The sequence below is a fragment of the Neomonachus schauinslandi genome, chromosome 2 (genome assembly GCF_002201575.2).
Source record: "Neomonachus schauinslandi chromosome 2, ASM220157v2, whole genome shotgun sequence".
NCBI classification, from domain to species: Eukaryota; Metazoa; Chordata; class Mammalia; order Carnivora; family Phocidae; genus Neomonachus; species Neomonachus schauinslandi.
The window spans coordinates 75,409,011-75,433,100 of NC_058404.1; the positions used below are offsets into that span (position 1 = coordinate 75,409,011).

The following is a 24,090-nucleotide window of genomic DNA, read 5'->3' on the forward strand; positions in this document are numbered from 1 at the left end:
TCTGCCCCGTGTGTCTGAGCCGGCTCCCTGGTCAGTGTGTGATTGGGGGTTCCCAGCTTGCGTGACCCCATGCTCCCCGTGGGCATTTAACACAGATGGCCCGCACTACCCTAGGAATCCCTTGTTGCAGATGTTTGTCTCGGGTGGGCAGCAGCAGGACCCAGGAGCTGCACGCCTAGCCAGAAACAATTGTACTTGGATAGCACTTCCCAGGGTGGCAATTAAACACAGACAGAAGCTGAGGATTTACGCTGCAGCACGAGGCTGGTGACCACAGAGGCCATTGTGTTTGCAGCCAGAGGGCCCAGGAGGCCTGCAGAGGCTGGCCTGGAGGCTGGCCACCCCTTCAGCGGCTCCTACCCTGCTGGGCGTCAGCCAGGAGTGCACAGTCTGGGTCTGAAACAGAAATGAGCACAGGATGAGACAACTGGAGTCTACTGCGTCGGCCCGGGGGGCTGGGGCTGGGCTGCGGTGGCCACTTGACTAATTGGGGAAGTTAATAATTAGCTGATGTGTTCTAACTGGGCATAGAGAGCACCCCCAGACCCAGGGCTCCCATGTGTTCCCGGAGGCTGCTGAAATGTTTCTCGAGCGTCACTCCTTTGTACCCCCGCCCTACTTTCTCAGGGAGCAGCCAGCTCTCTGCAGTTAGAAGTATCCATCCTAGCATTGTCCTGCTTTTCCTCCTGAATGGTGTGGTTTGGCAGTGATCCCCGGGCTGCCTCACACCACCTCTATTCTGGTGCTTTCTGGCTCAGGCAAATCCAACAAGCATTTGAGCTGGTCGGGTCCCACTGTATTAGGTCCCAGGCAAAGGCTGACCCCCCAGTCCGCCTGCTCAGGTCCGCCCTGTGCTTTCTGCCAAGGTGGCTGTCTTGGGCCAGGAGAAGTGAGGCAGGCCCAGGAGCGACCTCCTGTGTTTGCCAGGAGTGCCTGCTTCCAGTCCTGGGCCGCAGGGACCGTCCGAGTCCGCTGAGCGTCCCGCCTCATTTTCCTGTAAAGAGTTGCTGCATAGACTCTTTATAAGCAAGTCCTCGCAGGTGATTTCCATTTTGAGCCAGCAATCTGGATCCCTCTTGAGATTTCCACATTCTCTTCTTGAATGTTGGACATTTCTTATGCCCTTTTTTGGAGACTGTGCAGAGGAACAAAATAAACACTGGTCAAAGTCTAAATACCTACCAGAGGGACCATTTAGTTACATTATGATAAATACGCTTGATGGATATTAAATTTTTTTATTAATACACAAAAGTAGTTCTGTAGTAAGTGAAACAAAAGCAGGTCAGAAACTGTCCATATGTTATGATTGCAACTATGTTACGAAACAAAGAAAAATATGGGAAGGAAAAACACCAAAATACATTTGTTATCTTGAGGGAATAGGAAATATAGGTAATATCTTTTTATCATTTCCATGTTTCCTTATTTCCTACAGTGAATATGTATTAACTTGTTTTTTTAAGTGAAGTATAGTTGACACATAGTATTAATTTCAGGTGTACAACTTAGTGTTTCAACATTTATATACATTATAAAATGATCACCATAACTCTAATTACACTCTAATTACCATCTGTTACCGAAGTTGTTAAAGTATTATTGACTGTACTCACTGTGCTGTACTTTGAATCCCTGTGATTTGTTTTATAACTGTAAGTTTATACCTCTTAATGCCTTTCATATATTCCCCCCCCAACCACCATATTCTTCTTTGTATCCATGAGTCAGTTTCTGTTTTGTTTTTAAATTCCACATATGAATGAACTCATATGGTATTTTTATTTCTGACTTATTTCACTTAGTATAACACCCTCTACGTCCATCTATGTTGTCAAAAGTAGCAAGATTTTATACTTTTTTTATGGCTGAGTGATATTCCTTTGTGTATATATACCACATCTTTATCCAGTCATCTGCCGATAGACACTTGGGTTGCTTCCATATCTTGGCTATTGCAAACGGTGTTGCAATGAACATAAGGGTGTATATATCTTTTCAAATAGGTGTTTTCATTTTCTTTGGATAAGTAGCCAGAAGTGGGATTACTGGATCATATGATAGTTCTCTTTTTAGTTTTTTAAGGAGCCTGCATACTGTTTCCCACAGTGGCTGCACCAGTTTACATTCCTACACAGCAGTGCAAAAGGGTTCCATATTCTCTGCATCCTCGCCAACATTTGTTTCCTTGTGTTTTTTATTTTAGCCATTCTGACAGAAGGTGATGTCTCATTTTGGTTTTGATTTGCATTTCCCTTAAGATTAGTGATGTTGAGCATCTTTTCCTGTGCCATCTGTATATCTTCTTTGGAAAAATATCTACTTGGGTCCTCTGCCCATTTTTTAAATTAGACTACTTAGGTTTTGGGGGGTTTTTTTGTTTTGTTTTGTTTTTTGGTGTTAAGTTGTAGAAATTCTTTATATGTTTTGGATATTAACCCCTATCAGATATATCACTTGCAAATATCTTCTCCCATTCAGCAGGTTGTCTTTTCATTTTGTTGATGGTGTCCTTCACTGTACAAAAGCTTTTTAGTTTGATGTAGTCCCATTTGTTTATTTTTGCTTTCATGTCCCTTGCCTGAAGAGACAAATCCAAAATAAGATGCTAAGACCAGTGTTCAAGATTTTACTGTTTATTTTCTTTTCAGAGTTTTATGGTTTCAGGTCTTACATCTAGGTCTTCAATCAATTTTGAGTTAATTTTTGTGTATGGTGTAAGAAAGTGGTCCAGTTTCATTCTTTTGCATGTAGCTGTCCAGTTTTCCCAACACCACTTATTGAAGAGACGGTCTTCTCTGCATTATATTTATTGCCTCCTCTGTCATAGATTAATTGACTGTATTAGTGTGGGTTTATTTGTGAGCTCTGTATTTTTTTCCATTGACCTATGTGTCTGTTTTTGTGCCAGTATCATACTGTTTTGATTATTGTAGCTTTGTAGAATAGTTTGAAATCAAGGAACATGACACCTCCAGCTTTATTATTCTTTCTCAAGTTGCTTTGGCTATTCAGGGTCTTTTGTGGTTCCATACAAATTTAGGATTATTTGTTCTAGTTCTGTGAAAAATAACATTGGTATTTTGATGGGGATTGTTTTGAATCTACAGATTGCTTTAGATAGTATGGACATTTTAAAAATATAAATTCTTCCATTCAGTGAGCATGGAGTATCATTTCATTTATTTGTGTCATCTTTAGTTTCATTCATCAGTGTCTTATAGTTTTCAGAGTACTGGCCTTTCACCTCCTTGGTTACATTTATTCCTAGGTATGTTTGATATTCTCTTTCTGGTATTTCATTATAAAAACACAACCAGTTTCTGTATATTAATTTTGTATCCTGCAACTGAATTTGTTTATTCAATTAGTTTTTTGGTGGAGTCTTTAGGGTCTTCTCTATATAGTATCCTATCATCTACAAATAGTGATAGTTTTACTTCTCCCTACCAATTTGGATGCTTTTATTTCTTTTTCTTGTCTGATTGCTAGGACTAAGCTAAGACTTACAGTACTATGTTGAATAAGATAGTGGCAAGAGTGGGCATCCTTGTCTTGTTCCTGATGTTAGAGGAAAAGCTTTTAGCTTTTACCATTGAGTATGTTAGCTGTGGGCTTGTCATATATGGCCTCTATTATGTTAAAGTATGTTCCATCTATACCTACTTTGTTGTGATTCTTTATCATAAATGAATGTTGAGTTTTCTCAAAAAGCTTTTCTACATCTTTTGAGATTATCATAGGATTTTTATCCTCATTTTGTTAATGTAGTGTATCTATGTTAATTGATTTGTGATGTTGAACCATCCTTGCATCCCTGAAATAAATCCCATTTGATCATGGTGTATGATCCTTTTAATGTATTTTTTTTTATTTTTTATTATGTTCAGTTAGCCACTGTATAGTACATCATTAGTTTTTGATGTAGTGTTCAGTGATTCATTAGTTGCATTTAACACCCAGTGCTCATCACAACACATGCCCTCCTTAATACCCATCACCTGGCAACCCCATCCTATTTTTAAATTCAATTTGTTAATATTTTCTTGAAGATTTTTACATCTATTGTTGATCATGGACATTGGCCTATGATTTTTTTTTTGGCGGGGTGGGGGGAAGTGTCCTCAGTTTTGTTGTCAAGGTAATGCTAGTCTTGTACAATGAATTTGGAAGTGTTACTTCCTCTTCAGTTTTTTAGAATTATTTGAGAAATATAGGTATTAACTCTTTTTTAAATGTTTGGTAGAATTTACCTATGAAGCTGTCAAGGCCTGGACTTTCATTTGTGAGGAAATTTTTTTTTTTTTTTTTTTAAGATTTTACCCATCTATCTGTCAGAGAGAGAGAGAGCACAAGCAGGGAGAGCAGCAGGCAGAAGGAGAAGGAGACTTCCCACTGAGCAGAGAGCCTGATGTGGGACTCGATCCCATGACCCTGGGATCATGACTTGAGCTGAAGGTAGACACATAACCAACTGAGCCACCCAGGCATCCCTGTTAGGAAATTTTTTATTACTGATTCAGTTTCATTGTTAGTAATTGGTATGTTCAGATTTTCTATTTCTTCCTGATTCAGTCTTGGAGGATTATATGTTTCTAGGAATTGATCCCATTTCTTCTAGATTATTCAATTTTTTGGCATGTAAGTTTTCACGGTATCTTTTTTTTTTTTTTATGTTAGTCACCATACATCATTAGTTTTTGATGTGGTTATCCATGATCCATTGTTTTTTTTTTTTTTTTTTTTTAATTATATTGTGTTAGTCATTCACGGTATCTTTTGAATTTCTCTGGTATCAGTTATAACTTCTCTTTCATTTCCAACTTTATTTGGGACCCCTTTTTTTCTTGATGAGTCTGACTAAAAGTGCCAATTTGGCTTTTCTTTTCAAATGGACAGCTTTTGGTTTCATTGATCTTTTCTGTGTGTGTGTGTGTATTTGTTTTATTTCTACTCTGATCTTTATTACTGCCTTCCTTCTACTAAGTTTGGGCATTGTTTATTCTCCTTTTTCTAGTTTCTTTAGGTGTGAGGTTAGATTGTTGGAGACTTTTCTTGTTTCTTGAGGGAGGCCTGTATTGCTGTAAACTTCCCTCTTAGAACATTTGCTTGTGCTGCATTCCATAGATTCTGGAATGCTTTGTTTCCATTTTCATTTGTTTCAAGGTATTTTTTTTTTAATTTTGTCTTTGATTTCTTTGTTGACCCATTGTTTATTCAGTAGCATGTTGTTTAGCCTCCACATGTTTGTGTGCTTTCCAGTTTTTCTCTTGAAATCAATATCTAGTTTCACACTGTTGTGGTCAGAAAAGATGCTTGATATAATTTCAGTTCTTTTAAATTTATTGAGACTTGTTTTATGGCCAGTGTGATCTGTCCTGGAGAATGTTCCATGCGCACTTGAAAAAAATATGTATTCTGCTGTTTTGAGGTGGTATGCTCTTTGTTTATCTATTAAGTCCATCTAGTCTAGTGTGTCATTTAAGACCACTGGTTCCTTATTGATTTTCTGTCTGGATGATCTATCCATTGATGTAAGTGAGGTGTTATAGGCCCCTACTATTATTATACAGTTGAGCCTTGAACAATATAGGTTTGAACTGGACAGGTCTACTTATACACGTTTTTTTTTTTTTTTTCAATATATAACATATATTGAAAGGTTTTATTTTGTAAATACAACTTTTTTCACGCTGTCTTTCCATTTTTGTTTTAACACATGTAATAGTGTTTGTGTAAGACAATATTGATGTGTAGGTACTGACAGATGATTCTTGTGAACAGACAACATTCACTTACAGTATTGATAAGTACAGTACAGAAATGTATTTCTCTTTGATTTTAATAACATTTTCTTCTAGTTTATTGAAAGGATACAGTATATAATATATATAATTACAAAATATATGTTAAACAACTGTTTACATTATCAGGCTTCTGGTCTAGAGTAGGCTGTTAGTACTTAAGTTTTGGGGGAGTCAAAAGTTCTATGTGGTTTTTGACTACACAGATCAGCACCCCTAACTTCCATGTCGTTCAAGGGCCAAATGTAGGATGTGAGGGCGATCTGGCTGTGACATCTGTCACCCCATTGATCGCCAGGGTTGATTCGGCTGATCTGGCTGGCTAGGCAGGTGTCCCCTTCCTCCCTCACCGCTCCATGTGCGTCCCTCCCGAAGCTGCACGCTCAGTCGAAGAGGACGACCTTCCCTGATAGAGGAGGACTGTTCTTCCGTCAAGGGTATACGAGTAGCTGCGCTCCCCTGCTAGAACCTCCAAACAAGCTCTCAAGGGCCAAATGTATTACTGTTAATTATTCCCTTTGTGTTACTGTTTGCTTTGTATATTTAGGTCCTCCTGTATTGGGTGCATAGATATAATTGTTCTATCCTCTTGTTGGATTGATCCTTTTATCATTATGTAGTGCTCTTTGTCTTGTTACAGTCTGTCTTAAAAATCTATTTTGTCTGATATAATTATTGGTACCCCAGCTTTCTTTTCATTTCCATTTACATAGAATGGCTTTTTTTATCCCTTCACTTTCAGTGTCTGTGTGTCTTTATATCTGAAATGAGTCTCTTGTAAGGCAGCATTTTGGGGTCTTTTTTTTTTTTTCTTAATCAGTTCAGCCACCCTATGTGTTTTGAATGGAGCATTTAATTCATTTACATTTAAAGTAATTGTTCGGTATGTACTTACTGCCATTTTGTTCATTGTTTTCTGGTTGTTTTTGTAGTTCTGTGTTCCTTTTTCTCTTGCTCTCTTGTGGTTTGATGACTTTTAGTGTTATGTTTGATTTCTTTTTCTTTATTTTGCATGTGTCTATTATAGGTCTTTGGTTTATGGTTACTATGAGGTTTTTAATATAATACCCTATGTATATGGCAGTCTATTTTAAGTTGATAGTCGCTTAAGTTCAAACACTAAAGCACTAGTGTTTTCTAAAAGCACTACATTTTTCCTCCCCTTCCCATTATGTTTTTGACATCATATTTTAAATCTTTTTATTTTGTGTGTACTCCTTAACTAATTTTTGTAGATATAGTTGATTTTACTACTTTTGTCTTTTAACCTTCATACTACCTTTACTGTATATTTGCTTTTATCAGAGATTTTTTCTTTCATAATTTTCTTACTTCTGGTTGTGGCCTTTTCTTTCTTACTCCCTATAGGGCGCCTGGGTGACTCAATCAGTTAAGCGTCTGCCTTCGGCTCAGGTCATGATCCCAGGGTCCTGGGATCAAGCCCCGCATCGGGCTCCCTGCTCAGTGGAGAGCCTGCTTCTCCCTCTCCCTCTGCTGCTCCCCCTGCTTGTGCTCTTTCTCTCTGTCAAATAAATAAATAAAATCTTTAAAAAAAAAAAAAAAAAAAAAGCCCTGTAACATTTCTTGCATTTCTTGTAAGGCTGGTTTAGTGGTGAGGAATTCCTTTAGCTTTTCTTCCTGGGAAACTCTCTCTCTCTCCTTCAATTCTAAATGATAATCTTGCCAGGTAGTATTCATGGTTGTAGGTTTTTTCCTTTCAGCACTTTGAATATATCATGCCATTGTCTTCTGGCCTGCAAGACTTCTGTGGAAAAATTAGCTAATAGTCTTATGGGGTTTCCCTTGTACATAACTAGTTGCTTTCCTTTTGCTGCTTTTAAGATTCTCTTTTTCTTTTTGCTATTCATCTTTGGTGATTTCCACTACCATCTTCCAGATGATGATCCATTCTTCATTCTTCTGCATCCTCTAATTTGCTGTTGATTCCTTCTCCTGTATTTTTTATTTGTTATTGTATTCTTCAGCTCTGATTGGTTCTTTTCCATATTTCTCTTTGTTGTAGTTCTCACGGTGTTCATCCACTCTTCTCCCAAGTTTGGCAAGCATCTTTATGACTGTTAATTTGAACTCCTTATCAGGTAGATTGCATATCTCCATTTTGTTACGTTGGGTTTTTTTTGGTGGTTTTTTTTTTTTTTTTTTTTGAGGTTTTGTCTTATTCTTTTGTTTGGAACATATTCTTCTGTCTCTTCATTTTGCCTGTCTGTTTCTGTGTATTAAGCAGATCAGCTACATTTCCCAGTCTTGAAGGAGTGACGTCACGTGGGTGTCCTGTGGGGCCCAGAAACACAGCCTCTCCTGGTCATTAGAACCAAGTGCTCCAGGGGTGTTCCCTCTGTGGATTGCATGCACTGTTTTGTTGTGCTTGGCCATTAGTGCTGCAGGCACACTGGTGAGCAGGGCTGGCCCCTAGCCTACCTGGCTGCAGTGCGTGTCTGTAACTGCTGTGGGCATGCTGGTGGGGGCCAGCCAGGTCCACCCACCACAGCAGGGCAGGAGCCACTTTGGGGGAGTGCTGGTCCCTGCTAGGCCCCAGGTGTGGTGCACAGGAACTGCTTGGAGGGGTGCCTGCCAGGACAGGCAGGGTAGGTCTGCAGGGGAACATTTGGGTGGGTTGAGTTGTGCTAGCAAGGTAGATGGAGAGTATCAGAAATGGCACCCACCAGTGCACCATTTCTTCCTTTGGCCAAGAAAGTTCCCACAGATCCACATGCCTCTGGCACATACCCTGAGATTAGTCAATAAATCTCCTTCGTGTATGGCCCAAGCACTTTTCAAACTGCCACCTCTGAGCTGGATGTCAGAGTGAGTTTGTGTGCCCGCCCTTGAAGAGCAGAATCTCTGTTTCCTATAGCCCTCCTGCTCTCCCTGCTGATTTTTAAAAGTAGATTATGGGGATGGGGCTCATCTTCCCAGTGCAGGTCCGCAGGGCAGGGGTGCCTGATGCAGGGCCTGAACCTTAGGGAGGACCTCGGCATTTGTGGTATCCGCCCCGCTTGTGGAGTGCCACACCAGGCGTGTGGGTCCTGACTAGACCACATCTCTGCCAGACCCTCCTACCCATCTCAGTGTGGCTTTTTCTTTAGATCTTCAGTTGTGGAAGAGCTGTTCTGCTAGTCTTCAGGTGGTCATCAGCAAGGGTGGTTCTACATGTAGACGTAGTTTGGGTGTGTCCATGGGGGAGACAAGTTCAGGATCGTCTTACTCTGCCATTGTGATCATGTCCCCCTAACATGTATTTACTCATAGAATTAGAAACAGTGTTTTAACAATTGATTTAAGTCAATTTAAGAAAAACATATCAGGGAAAGAGTTCAAAGAAACTCTTCAGACTTGCTTTTGGCAACTCCCCGAGTATAATCTGCATTACAGATTATTCTGGTCTCCATTTCCTATGCTGCTGACACTCCATTAATAAGTTTGTTGAAGGCAGGGAAAGTTCTTATCTGCTTTTGTGGCCCTCTCCCTCAGTGCCTTACCCCTTTTCTGGCTGAATAAATAGTTGCAAAATATATATTCAGTATTTTTCTAAGAGCAACAACAGGTTTTCCAAAAGCAGCCAGGGCTGTGCAGTGTAGCCAGAGGGGTGCCCTGCAGGGGAGCTCCTGGGAGGGCCCACCAAAGACCTCTCTTGGCCACAGTCGCTGTGGGTACTCGGACAGCTGAGCTGAAGGGGCACTGACTGTTGCAGCCATGATAAATATCTGTGGTTTGTTTCCATCCAGACTGGGGAAAACCTCGAGCTCTACTGAGATTCCAGGCATCTTCCCCTTCCTTTGTTTTGCTGTATGTGCTAATTATTGACAAGCTCTGTTTTTCTGAGAGGAGTGGCTCCTGGCTGGCCTGTTCTCAGCCAGAATGTTCACAAGGAACATTCCGTGCTCGGTACTGACTGCAGGCAGAGATGAAGGAGGCGCCACAGGAGACTAACCGAGGAACCCAACACCCCCCCCCCCGCCCTTCCAGCTTACACTAGAAAAACAAGAGGAATGAGGAAAGCTACCCTAGGAAATGCCTTCTTTAAAAATGTATTCCTTCTCCCCCTACTTTGATAAGTTTGGGAATTTGTTATTCCTGCAATTTTTTTTTAAGTAGAAAAATACACGATTAACTTAATTATTCCAGCCAGCTTTGGGCCTAGCTCCACTGGTAGGGGATAAATGTGGCATGGCAGAGGCCCCTGTGGATTATGATTTATGTGTTTAGTTATTTTCCATTTTGTAGCTTCATTACGGGGCCACTTTCTTGCTCCCTGAACGTCCTGATTCCCAGCAGGCTGACTGTGTGTGGACGTCACGGCAGGGCAGCGGCTACCGCGCTCAGCCTCTGCCACCCGCTCCTTCAGCAGAGGAGCACCTCAGTTAATCTGTTCGGTGGACGGGAGACGGAGCTGCGCCTGGCTCTCCGGCTCGTGATCTGGCACCTCCGCCAGCCCCTCTCTGCCGTGGGGTTTGAGTCCGAGCGGGAAGGTGCCCGGTGTGTCTGTGCGCCCCCTAGAGCGGCTTCGTCCCAGGTGCTTCAGGAGACGGGCGCCCCATGGGCTAGAGCCACACAGCTGGGACCTCACCGAATCTGCTCTCCCCCACCCCAGCTCTGCTTGTCCTGGCCCCGGGCAAGCGGAGCAAGTATTCACTTCTCCATCTCTCTCCCCCTCCTCTGGCCTGAGGTGTTTGAGGAATTGTGGCGGAGTAAAGGGAAGACTCCATCGCAGATTGTTTCAGAAAAGAAGCTTGAACTGATGCAGGATCAAGAGGCGCTGGAACGGGTCTGCCACACCGTGATGGAGGGGCATCCTCAAGTGGTAATTATCACCTGCAGGGAGAAGAGGGGCTTCATGTGCAGCCAGGGCAAGGGTCCACCCTCCTGGCCAGCACAGGGCCAGCGCCAGCCTGAGGACTCGGCCGAGAGCCTCTCCACTGCTTCCCCTCGCAGCCCAGAGGCGCCTCCTAATAAGGGCTGGCCCAGTTTCATCAGGAAGTCCCTAATAAATTGTGTCTGCTTTTAGCTAAGGTCAAGAGCTGAAATTTGGTGAATATTAGAAAAATACAACTTTTCCTACAAGGAATATCCACCCCTGGGGTTTAATCTCATGGAGTTGGGTTTTCAGGGGTGTTGATCAAGCTCACTAGATCCAAGTTTTGACCTCCCAGCATGATGCACTTTGAATCTGTTATAGCTAGCTCTGCTTTATAAGGAGACCTCTCACTAATAAACCAGCAGGCATGACTGCAGAAAGGGAAGAAAGATAGGCAGACACTTTAGCTCCCTGCCTTTAAGAGGTAGGAAGAAAGGCAGAAAGGGAAATTATTTGTAAATTATGGAGAAAATCCTTGACAGGGGCATAGCTGAAAACCAAGTCATTTTGTGTTCTGGGCATAGAACAAAATATAAAAGCTAAAATGAGTACCATCCTTCCCTTCCCAAGTCCAATCATACTGTCTAGAGATTTTTTTAGTGGGTAAAAAATTGCTAGCATCTCTTTCAGAATAATACCCCCCCACCCATCAGCTTGCCAGAGACACTAACAGCTCTGAAAAGAGCTCTCGATAAGGAAAATGAGCTTGCGCTGGGTCTCGGCAATCCCATCTCCCTGCCTCATCTGTAGTGACTGATAAAGGCACACTTTCCATTTTGGACTCGTTCTGCGGCACCGAGTGCAGATACCCACAGATGTCATTACCCATCAAGATGTTGCAGAGCGGGAGGTCAGGGTGGGTGGCCCTGACAGTCCGTGGCTATTTGACAGGAATCCGGAGGCTCCTGCTTTTGTTGTCCCCATCTTGCCCACCACAGCGCACTCCCCAACCCAAATGCTCCCAGAGTTGCCATTTTGTGGATTTGTTTTCTGATAAACACGTCGTCTTGGCAGGGAGTTGGGGGCAGAAGGAAAGCCATGCATTCCAGTGCCTGCTGACCACCACTGGAAGATTAGAGAAGGACCTCACTCTGACTGGATCATTCATCTTAGGTTACTCACCCCGAGACCGAGAAGCTCCACGTCCTCGTGTCACTGCGGCGCCCAGGCGGGCGCCCTCGTCCCTGTGCACCAGCTCTCGCCGTAGCCAGGACTCACACCCACAGTGCCTTTCCCCGAAAGGCAGAGTGGCCAGCATCCCATGTGACAGGAGCCCAGAGACCTCGGAAGCTCACCCCCTCCCTCTTCCTTTTCTCATTTTGTATCAAATGCTAACAGAAAAGAAACTGAACTTGTCAGGAAACGTAAACCTTAACTTAGCATTCTTAAGTACGCGTGTCATTATTTTCTCCTCTAAAACAGTTCCTGTCTTTAAAGGTAATGGACGTGAAGAGGGGAAACCCCAGAGCTATAAACAAACTGATGGGGTTGGTCCGAAAAGCAACTCTCAGCCGAGCAGACCCGACTGTGATAAAGAAGATCCTGGAGAGGAAGCTGTCGTCATGAGCCGTTCGGGGTCCCTCTGTGCCCGAGGGAGAGCAGAGTGGCCTCGACTGAGAACAGGAGCCCGTGACGCGTGCCATCCGGGGGCTCCCAGGCCCTGGCCCCAGCTACAGCCCCGGGATGCCACCTACACAGACAGACCAGCCCCGACAGCCCGGCTGCCTCACTGACTTTGAGATGGTTCCAGATGCAGTGGTGGGGAAGAAATAGCACAGTTCCAGTGCTCAGTGATTCAGGACTGAGACCCTGTTTCAAATGCTGTCACCGTTCTGAGAAAACTTTTCATTCTTTGGGATGCAGTACTTTAGACCTGAAAGTAGATGAGTGGAGCTAAAAACCACCACAGAATCGACACGTTGTAAACAGGAGGCCTCGTGCGGATGGGAAGGAGGGTGTTAGTCTTACTAGCATTCCCTCATCCATGGACTAAAGGTGTCTTTGCCTGTTCAGCTCCCTAGGGATCCCGGAAGGTAGAGGTCTGAGAATTAAATGAAAAATTTTTTGTTAAAAATACACACACACACACAAACAGAAGTTTTCAAATAAATTTAATGAATAAAATATATAGTGAACTATCACATAAAAAATTAACTTACACTTCAAAGATTGTGCAGTTGACAACTCCCTCCCCCCCCCCACCCCCCTCCCCAGGCCAAAGAAAGATAAGCCGTAACATTAAATTGATTTGTTCTGCCTGGGAAGAATAAGATGATAAACTAGAACATCAGAATCTTGACCTTTAACAGTAATTGTGGTACAGTTAACAACACCCTCGTGAAGGCTGGGCTGGCTTGGCCCCTACACTCGGGATGGGAATGCCATTGCTCTCTCCTGCACCCAGCGTGCACCGCGTGCCGCTGTTCCCTCTGACTCGCCACACTTAACGACCGGTTTCAAGGCTGCTTCTTCTGAAGAGTACATGTCAAACTGTGGCATCAGGAGAAGAAGAGACTCTGCAGTCTCAGATGTTACACAGAATTGCCAAGCCTACCCAGGAGAGTCCGAGCACTTCCCTCACGATGCTGCCGTGGCAGCTGGGGGACTGGGGACAAGCAGGCCTTCCCTGTCACCAGTGTAGCAGTGAACAGTGCTCAGGACTTCCCTCCCTCAGAGTGTGACGGAAGCCTCCCTCGGACCCTGCCGGGAAAGCAGGGACAGAAAGGAAACCAGGTGTGTGGTTTATTCCAGATAAGCATGAGGAGGTAAGGTTTAAAAAAAAAAAAAAAAAAACTTTCAAAAAGAATGACTTAGAATATTGTGAGAGAAGGTGTTCCCTCACCCAGGAGGCCGTGTGGCCCTCACGCATTCTGCTCCAATACTGGAAGCTACTGAACGCAGAAGTAAGATATTTTTTCTTTTCAAGAGAGAAGGGCAGAGTCCATTCTCTCTCCTCGCATTGCAGGTCTGAATTACAAATGGGCAAAGACGTCTGAGACTGGATTTTGGCAGGATCGTTGTTTTGTAAGACATAGTAGGGTTCAGCTTTGTTTTACAAACTCCATTTTCACCAAAGGTCTGGCTTCTGGGACATCAAACTTTACAGAAGCCACTGGGGGATCTTTCCACACCATTTCAAATCAAGGCCTTGCTTAAATGGGTGATGGGGTGGGGGGGCGGGGTGAGGAGGCAGCTGATGGAGACAGTTTCCCAAAACTGTTATGTCCAGTGTGAACTGTATTATGGACTGATCATTTCCAGAGAAAAATGCCATCATGAGAACACCTGACCTTTAAGTGATGGGTGTTGACCTCTGACAACTTCCCCATGGTCTTGAATGCCCACTGTTGAAATCCTGAAAACTGGACAGTTACATTGTTATAACTGCTAATAGAAAAGGCACAGCTCAGATACCTTCCTTGGAACCTGACTATATATTCAAAAGATATGTTTGCATAATGGTGTCAGAAATTCACAAAGTATGGCTCTGCTCATAAACAGGCCTCGGTCAAATACAGTTTGAAATACGTCTTTGCATGAGTGAGAATTCATTCTGGTTCTTTGTTGCTGTTCTGGTGAAAATCTCATTAAAATGTAACAGTTGGTGTCCTCGGTAAAGCCATTGCCATCTGTCATTGGAATCCACACTTATAGGCTGGGAAGGGAATGTGCTGGAAAACTGGCTCTTCTCCAGGTCGGCATGAACCAGCTCTACCTGGTCATGCCCAAACCATGGGTTCTGTTAGTTGAAAAGGAAGTAGGCTGGTTGGTTCTGGTGGGAGGTTGGGAATGTAAGCCTCAACACTAGGCACACTACCTGACACAGAATAGCTTTAGTGAAGGTTGATTAAATCGATAAAACAAAATTAGCAGACAGCCTTTTGTGGGGCCTTTTGGTATGAGAGGTTGGTGCTGCCAACTAGTAGGCTTTTAAATTCTGGACATCTGGGTCTAGGAAGGAGCTTCTTGACTCTGTCCAGGCTTATGCATCAAGGTGAACTTCTGTTTTTATCTTTCAAAGTGTATGTGCCCCAAGAAAAGGAAGCTAATTGTAATTTATACCAAGTTTAGCATGTTTTAGCTGAGCTTACACACATACACTTTTGTAATTATTGCTTATCTGGAAGAAGGCTATGGAATTTTTGAAAGTACACACCCTTCTAGAGCTTTGAGTTGATTAATTCAATACACAGCTTATGGAAATGACCCACACAGTTCATATCGTCTTTTTCATTTCTATTGAATGTGCTGCATCACTTCAAGGATTCTACATAGTGACTACTGGGGGAAAAAACACACTGAGTCTATCTCAAAGGCCATGTTATTTACCCAGTACCAAGAGCAGCATGGAAACGGCTGCCATGCTTCTCTGGTACATCTTAGACAAATGTCTTCATGGATTATTTGTGAACACGGCTGGCCCTAAAGTGAGAGATGGATAGAATCTGATTGAAATCCTCTCTCATTGCCTCCCTTAGTCAAACAATTTAGCAAAAATCATTTAAGTAAGATCAACACCAAATTCCCTCTTAAAAATATCTCCAGGCAAAAAGGGGCCTTGTTACAGGTCTTTTGCAGACCTGTCCCAATAAAAAGTCAGCAGACACACTCAGAAGCACAGACTTCTGCAGCCTCAGCTCCATGAAATTTATAATCTGGCCCAAGAGTTTCCATTGCCCGGGGCACCTGGGTGGCTCAGTCGTTAAGCTTCTGCCTTTGGCTCGGGTCATGATCCCAGGGTCCTGGGATCAAGCCCCGCATCGGGCTCCCTACTCAGCAGGAAGCCTGCTTCTCCTCCTTCCTCTTCCCCTGCTTGTGTTCCCTCTCTCGCTGTCTCTGTCAAATAAATAAAATCTTAAAAAAAAGTTTCCATCACCCTTGTCAGATTCTAAAATGACACAGTAAATCTCAGCTCCCCAAGAGATGCCTGAACTACACATTGAACGGATACCGACCATGCCTACTGGGAGTCTTGTAACTTGTGTGGCTGACAGTGAGGTTTACTCACACGTCATAAGACAGGAACAAAATTCACAATGACCCAATAGGATGGGAAGGGTCAGTCCTAGCTAAAATCATCATCTGTCTTAGGATCCTAAGTGCAGACACCGAGGAACTAAAGGCTTCCCCCATCGTGTCCCTGTCCTCTTCCCTGTGGGGAACCTCACCAAAAATCTTTCATTAACGCCCTGTTTGTTTATCCAGTTAATGAGCAGCCGGAGAATATGTCCTCCAAAACAAGTAATGGCCCAATAAATGCCTGAACGTAGAGAGGATTTACTGAGGCAAAATTATCCCGAAAACAATTCTTAGTCTTCCAAAGAGCTCTTTCTAAAGCATTAAGTTTATGACAGTCATTCAAGAGAGGGGGAAAAAAAAATCAACTCCATTTTCTTAAAATGCTTCCTCGATGATGTGATTTAAGGATGGAGTATAAACCGGTTTGACAGTGTTCTGTGTTAAGCTGTGATCTGATGGAGAAGGAGTGCTGTGGGATTTATAGAACGATGGCTGAAGCGAGAAGGGGGCCTGAGAATATCTGCTTAATGACTTAGAGCTGGTGTGGCCCCAGCCACCAGAGGACCACTGCTTCCAGGAAAAGCCAACACTGCAGAGCTGGCTGCGATTCACGGCAAGCCACAAATTTACACCAGCCCGGGCCAGTGACTTGGAAGTTGCACGTGCAATAATAGCTGTCCTGCAATAACGTCTTTCATAAAAATGGCAAGCTTGATAGCCATTTCAGTAAATAGACCTGTCATTTGCAATTAAACTGAACTGCCCTTAAATGAGAGCTGGAGCTCATGCTGCACACATTGCCCAGCTCGCCCATGACACGGCCCACCCCGGCCAGGCAGCACTCTCACGAAAGCGACCCGGGCACACGGATCCGGATTGAAAATGTGCAGCCCTTCCACAACCCCGAAGCTCGGAACAGCTGGGCAGCAACCCAACACGATCACGGCAACCAAGCCCGTTCAGAGACATCAAAACATCTTTCCACCCTGAATACCACTGGCTGCCCAAATTGAACATTCAGGCAACCCAAATATTTTCGTATCCTGTTTCTGGATTCTGTTCCTAAGAGGATGCTCTCCCGACAACACCAGGGCTCCATGATGTCTCAATGGACTGGAAACCAGCAACTACATCTGACCTAAATCAAAGCCACTACCACAAAGGTCCTCCTGAGGACATAAAAGACCTGAATGCATCCTCCCTACCCATGACAGAGACCTCAGTTCCAACCCACCAATACAGCAAAGTATTTTTCAAGACAGTACTAGGTGAAAGGGCAGCAATTTCATGATTCCTCTAAATACCAAGGAAAGGAAGTACTGATAATGAAAATCACATCTCTTCAACTGGTTACTCCAGCATCCCCGTTTCATGGCTGGGAAATTGTAATGTACCCCCCAAGAAACTGTATTTTAGGCTAAACTCACCTGGAATTTCTTTGATTGAAATTTTAAAAACATTTCCTTGGTCATTTCTAAAAATCAATTTTAAATATCCCATTGCTCACATATACTTTGAATCATAAAATTCACTCCATCTAGAACTTTACCTCAGACCCAGCATTATGAATTGAGATTTATGTGTGAGGTTCCAGGAACCCTCCAGTTGCTTTCACTGCCCAGGACCATCAGGCTAGACACAGCGACACCATTCTCGGGGCTTCGGCAAAAGGGTCTGTGCCCACTGTGTCTTCCAGCAAGGAGCACAGCGTCTGAGTGGGAGCCTGTCACGTGGAAAAGTGACCATACTCCGGGGCCACATTTTAAAGCATATGCCAGTCTCTTGACAAATTTCTCCCAAACACATGACAAAAAAAATTTCTAAGAGCCTCACCTATTACTTTGATTGGAATATTCTATTTCATTACCATGATTTTTTCCCACCAAGGAGTTCCGAACCATCATCATCCACCTCTGCTGTATAGTATCTTCCTAGATCAAAGTTCATTCCTCTGAACCCCTCAGGATTTGCCTTCTCCTATTTATAGCCTCAGGACTCTGCGGTTTCTATGTCCACACCATTCCCTGAACCATCCTCACCTAAGCTACCCAGCTGTTTCCCTCAACCCTGTGGGGTTTGCCAGTTCTCCATAATGTATTTCCAGGTCAAATTTCTGACTTCATTTTGAAAACCCTTGAACACAATACTCTGGAGGGAGGCCTATACCAGATTCAGAAAGATGAACAAGTTCCCAATTCCAAGTAGGGTTATCGTGTGAGTTTGCTACAGCACCCCAACCTGGGAGTTACTTTTCCCAACTCCCACCCCAGATACTGGTCATCTCTGTCCTCCTTTAAGGTAAGTCTAGTTCAGTACCTATTTTAAAAAATGCTAAGAGGCACAAAAGCAATTTCTTTCCTAAAAGGGCACCTTCTACACAGGGGACTATGGTGTTCTGTATGTAATAAAGCAACATGGACGGAAGAAGAATCGACACCAACACCAGATAATGGAGAGAAGTGTACATCACATCAAAAAGCTAAGGAATACACTTCCCAGGTGTGACTTTCGCCTTTCACGTGCCTGGTAAGTCCAAACTGGAAGATAAATACTTGTGCAAAACAAAGCTAGAGGAAAATAAATTACAGCTTAAATTCCACCTTCCTGTTCCTTTTTCTCTATCTTGAGCCACCTTCTTTTCCAGGGGAGACCTGGGGTTTGCCGATACAAGTGAGCGCCAAGAAGCCACGAGCAGGTCCGTCCGCAGGGCCTCGTACACTCCCCGCTGCCATAGCACAGCGGGGCAAACCCATTTTTCAAGACAGACGGATATGAAGCCAGAAGCAGACAACGAGGTCGGTATCTTTGGTTTCTTGCTTGGACTGGGAAACACTGTGAGGCTGGCTGCTGAGAGCCTCCTAGCCCAGACCAGGTCTCCTAGGGGCCTCGTTCCATGGGCTGGCTCTCTCTCAATACAAAGCTGCTCCAAGATCCATGCAGGGCAAAAGGGCAGCAGCCTCGGCTCTGCAGGGTCTCAGATGTGATTCTGTCCCCCGCTGCCCTCCTCTGCAAGGGCCCTGATTAAACCCAGACCCGTACTCCGTACCCCGAGTGCCACACCTAGGGCTGCCCCCAGGGCTCAGCAGCCCTGTCCACAAAGAAAACAAGGAGAGCTGGGACTTCCAATTTCCCTCCAAACAGGGAGGCCCACCCTTGTTATGTGCTTCTCACCTGCCCAAAATAGAGGGGGTGGAGTTGAATATCCATAAACATCAGCTGTTCATGGTCTCATTTTTAACGCACAATTATTTTGTGTGTTTCCCCCTCTTGGTGGCTTAAGGAGACCACCGCTAAGTATAATTACACCTCTTGGAGCAGACGGCAAAGCAGGACAGAGGCACTAATACATCATACTGGGGCCTTCTAATGAACCCCATTACTCAGAAGGCAGCATTTCTGTGTGCAGTGAGCCACCGGCAGGCACTTGGCTTTGCAGGGCTCCCCGTGACCTGTTTGCACTAACATCCCAGGTCCCAAAGAGGCTGTACAGTCCCTGTTTCTCTGCAAAGTGCAACATAGGAGAGAACACAAACAGAATCTAAAATAATCACCAATATTTTTACAGGTTACATTTAGTTTACCTTTATCCTTTTCCCCCGCTCCGTATGCCCCCCTTGCCCCCCCCAAAAAACCACCGTGAAATAGCTTCACAAATTAATGTTTGCCTTTCATAAAACACTTAAAAAATAATGATACAGAAGTATATGATACCCTGCTTTCTTCATCAGATCAAACTTCTAAAAACCAATGTAATAGTTTGCATACGTACATTTCATTTTGTGGAAATCTTACTAAAATAAGACTATTTCCAGTGTTTAAGTAGTGATATACTGATTAAAGAAAGCTCTCAAGCAACAAGAAAATTTCCCCGCATTCCAAATTCTCAACTACATCTGACTTCCCAGGCAAAGAGCTGAGACCAGTGGTTTTGCCTGCACCAGAAGGCAACGTGTTGGGCAGAGTGCAAACCTTGGAAGTAAAATGCAAAGGGACAGAAGATATGTGCTTGTGTGATGGAGGCAAGAGGGGCTCCACCTTCATTCTTCCCTTTTATAAAATGGAGCCAAGATGCAGAAGGCAACGGAGAAGATGTGCATTCTTCACGTGCTGTGTGGAAGAGCTTAGCCTTCTGACATGGGGTACTTCCAGAAACCACCGAACCCCAGTATTTGCTTAATGGGATCTCAGCTGCAAGATGAGTGACTCAAAGGGATGGGAGAATAACAGTCGGAAAACTTGGGGAAGAAAGAAAACCTGCCAAAGGAGCCACCAGCTTATGAGACTTATATTCTATATAAGGTGGAAAGACCCGGCTAGAGAGGAGGTATACAGAAAATCGCCCTCCCCACAAATCAAGTATTGTCAGGAAATGTCAAAGTAGAAATTCTTGTAAGCAGCTTTGCATTTAACATTCAGTCAAGACACTAAAACCTTAAAAAACAAGAACCTCTATTTAAAAAAAAAAAAAAAGCTACCAACAGGAGTCCTCAAGGTCACCTAGGATCTTGTAGCACAGAATGGAGTGTTCCTGGGCCAAGGCAGCCAGTTCCTTCAGGAACTCGGGGAAGAGGGCGGCGGCCAGCATGGTGTTCCTCACCGGTAGGGGCAGGCTTGGGGGCACCCCAGCCACCTTGGCTCTGTTTGTCAGGAAGGGCTGAAGCACTCTTGGGGGACCATCCAAAAGGTTCTTGCCGATTCCTGGCCTGGAAGCATCCTGAATGGGATCTGAAACCAGAAAGAAAACAGTCACGGTGACGCTCCCTGGTCCTTTAGGCCCACCCTCTTACGTGGGGGGGTGGGGGGAGCTGGTGGACTGTCTAGTCGTGACTTCGGTCCCGATCACTGAAGTCTCAAGACACAGCCCTTGAACACACAGCCTATTCACTCTGTGGCACACGTTTTGGCCCCGCAGATAACCTCCAGCACAGGGCATGTGATAGAGGAGTTTTATCCCGAACCCTGTGCAAGGAACTTTGTGCAGAAACGGTGGCAAGAAAATAGGTTGCTCAGGAACCCTCCATGCCCAGGACACGGCGAAGGGAAAGAATGATGCCACCGCATCAACCAGGGGAAGACTTAGCTCACTACACGGTATTTGGGGGAGCCCAGAGGCTCCACATGCGCTCCCCAACTTCCTGGTATTGGGTAGACCATCCTACCTTTACCAATCAAGCCCTGATCACATAGCAGAGCTGCCGGAGGCAAGCTGGGCTAAACAAGCCAGTCTGAGCTCTCTGCAGCTCCAGCCTCGAGGGCTACCTCAGGACCCCCAGCTTCTTGCGGCCGGGACCTCTGGAAGCATGGAAAAAGCCTTTTAAAGGTTGGAAATAATGGAGAGGAAGTTGGGTGCTGGTAAGAGCAACCAGACCAGGAACTTCTCATAACCGTGGGCATCTAGTGGCAGCAAGTGGCTTGGAAGCCTCCCTTTAAGAAAAGTTCCAGGGGTTTCCATGTCAGTTCCAATAACCCAGGTCTGAGATGAGATGAGCCCAAACTTGAACATATTCAAATGACTTGCATTTCCATATCAAATCGGTTTTACTAATTAAAATGGTTCAACTTTCCCAACTACTTAATTCTTAAATATCTTCAGCCCGCATATATTTATAGGAATTATTTATGCCTCCTTCTGCCCCTACACAGTCTCACTGCTCGTTATAAATCATTACATTCAAGTTCTTCATTATTTTGGCTGCTTTTTAGAATTCAGTCCCATTTTTCAACACTCTGAGAAGAGTGTTGCTTAACCACAGTACTAAAAATTCTTGACATTTATAGTCCTTTCCACATCTCACTCCTATAGTCTTTAGTGTTAAAAAAAAAAAAATCCTCTGCTTTAGTGCTTTAAATATCTTTTAGATTAAAGTTTATCACAGTTCGTGCCATAAAGAACTGGAAGAGTTGCTGAGAATTGGTCCGCTGCTACCTTTTAGCAGAAACCCACGACACGTCCTGACAACAGAGGACGGAAGTGTTGACATCACTGACATGCTGCCCACCCCGGAGACCCCCCCAGTGGCACCCCCACGCCAGTCCCCAGCACTGCAGCTCTTCAAAGGGCCCAGCAAAGCTCACGAAGGAAGCTGGCCTGGAGAACAGTGAGCAGTGGGATTCGTGAGCAGTAACTCCAGGCCAAGACTCTGTTCCTGGAACTGCCTTCTCCATATCTCCTCACTTCTGCATCTTACTAGCAGTGGTTAAGAAGAGCACAGACTCTGCCACTTACCGGCTGAGTGACATCAGGGAGGTTGCTTGACCTCTCTGTACTTTGATGTCCTCGTGTGTCAAAAGCACACAGAGTTGCTTTAAGGATTAAAGGAGTCAATAAGCAACTCAACACCCAAAACACAAATAATCAATTAAATGTCGGCAGAAGACCTGAAATAACGAGACCACGATGAAATATCACTTTACACCTGTCAGAATGGCTAGAATCAAAAAGACAAGAAATAACAAGTGTTGGCGAGGATGTGGAGAAAAAGGAATCCTCGTGCACTGTTGGTGGGAATGCAAACTGGTGTGGCCACTGTGGAAAACAGTATGGGCATTACTCAAAAATTTTAAAAATTTTAAAAAATTATCATATGATCCATAATTCCACTTTTGGGTGGAATTCAAAGAAAACAAAAACACTACTTTGAAAAGATATGTGCACCCCTATGTTCACTGCAGCATTATTTACAACAGCCAAGATATAGAAGTCAACCTAAATGTCCACTGATGAATGAATAAAGGTGTAGTGTGAGGGGCACCTGGGTGGGTCAGTCGGTTAAGCGTCTGCCTTCGGCTCAGGTCATGATCCCAGGGTCCTGGGATCGAGCCCTGCGTGGGGCTCCCTGCTCAGTGGGGAGTCTGCTTCTCCCTCTGCCTGCCGGTTCCCCTGCTTGTGCATGCGCTCTGACAAATAATAAAATCTTTTAAAAATAAAAAAATTTTAAAAATAAAGGTGGTGTGTGTGTGCGTGTATACACATAATGGAACATTAGCCATAAAAAAGAATGAGTTCTTGCCATTTGCAACAACATGGATGAACCTTGAGGGTATTATACTAAGTGAAATAAGTCAGACAGAAAAAGACAAATGCCGTATGATTTCACTTATATGTGGAATTTAAGAAACAAAATGAATGAACAAAGAAAAACAGACCAGACTCTCAAACACAGAGAACAAACTGGTGGTTGCCCGAGGAGAGATGGTGGGGGGCTGGGGGGGAAACAGATGAAGGGGATTAAGAGGTACAAACTTCCAGTTATAAAATAAATAAGTCCCAGAGATGAAAGTAAAGCATGGGGAGTATAGTTAATAACACTGTAACACTGTGGTGACAGATGGTGACCACACTTCCCATGGTGAGCACTGAGTAATGCATAGAATTGTTGAATCAATGCGGTACACCTAAAACTGACAGAACACTATATGTTAATTATGCCTCAATAAACGAACAAAAAAGAGGTAAAAAACCACAGTGAGTCAATAGATGTAACGTACACAGGGGCCTCTCAATGGGTCATCCGTCACATCGTCAGCAATTCAGCTGCCACTGACCTCACAGAGTTCCTGTTTCCTGCCCCACATGCCATTCCCTGCGCTCACCTCCTGCCCCATTTTATTAACCAACTAAGGCCTGCATTGCCCTTTAGCCTTGTGTTCTCTACGAGAGTCTGAGATTTCTGAGAGCTGAGCCAGTAGGCGATGTGTCCTTCACGGCCCCCCAGCACACTTCCTTATTCATGGTAGAAGCTAATAAACATTCGCTGAGTAAATGAGGGAAGGAACTGGCCAACATCAGGTCTTCCCTACACCTGATCTCCCTGGAGCTAGTTCATATGCCTCATCTCCATCTTCCTCTTTCACATTCACTCCTCTTTTTCTCCCAAAAAAGGGTTTTCGTGGCTTTTATCTAGCTTGATGATGAATTCAAAAAAGTGTCACTACTTAAAAAGAAAAAAAAAAAGCGTCATTCCTAAGGCTCATTTACCCACTTGAATCCAAGAATCAAAACTGTCTTCACTACTGAAGGCAGGAGTGTGCGCTGTGAGGACTCGCAGGGAGACCCTTACAGGGCCCTGTGCGATCAGCATGGGAGTGGCCTCTCTGTGGGTCACCGAGTGCCACCAAGCTATCAGCAGCAAGGAGACCTGAGTTATGGTTCCTACCTGGTAACTAGCTAATCACACAATGTCTCCATTTCCTTTTCTGTAAAACGGAAATACCACCGACCCAACCTCCCTCCCAGAACTAGAGATCTGAAAGGACTCTGAAAATAACGAAATACAAGTAAATGCACCCTCTGTGGTTTGGAAAGTATTTGAGGGGAAGTGGCTGAGCCCAGAGATCAATAGTCCGGAGGATGACAATGCGACAGCCGGCACCGGAAGTCTGCCCGCTCCG

The 24,090-nt window shown here is 44.2% G+C and overlaps 2 protein-coding genes across 3 annotated transcripts in view; one reads left to right on the forward strand and one right to left on the reverse strand.

Annotated features, from left to right (window-relative positions):
• GATB (glutamyl-tRNA amidotransferase subunit B) overlaps window positions 1–13,273 on the forward strand; it is a 92,377-nt gene extending 79,104 nt beyond the window's left edge. Inside the window, exons 12-13 of one of the 2 annotated variants that reach the window (XM_021698933.2) lie at window positions 10,492–10,626; window positions 12,118–13,273. In XM_021698933.2, the coding sequence (XP_021554608.1) occupies window positions 10,492–10,626; window positions 12,118–12,246 (264 nt within the window). In that variant the 3' untranslated portion in view covers window positions 12,247–13,273. The remainder of the gene's footprint in view (window positions 1–10,491; window positions 10,627–12,117) is intronic. The other variant, XM_044912600.1, reaches the window with a different exon arrangement.
• A 6,587-nt stretch (window positions 13,274–19,860) lies between these two features.
• FHIP1A (FHF complex subunit HOOK interacting protein 1A) overlaps window positions 19,861–24,090 on the reverse strand; it is an 81,272-nt gene continuing 77,042 nt past the window's right edge. Inside the window, exon 11 of the mRNA XM_021698856.1 lies at window positions 19,861–20,424. Within this exon, the coding sequence (XP_021554531.1) occupies window positions 20,171–20,424 (254 nt within the window). The 3' untranslated portion in view covers window positions 19,861–20,170. The remainder of the gene's footprint in view (window positions 20,425–24,090) is intronic.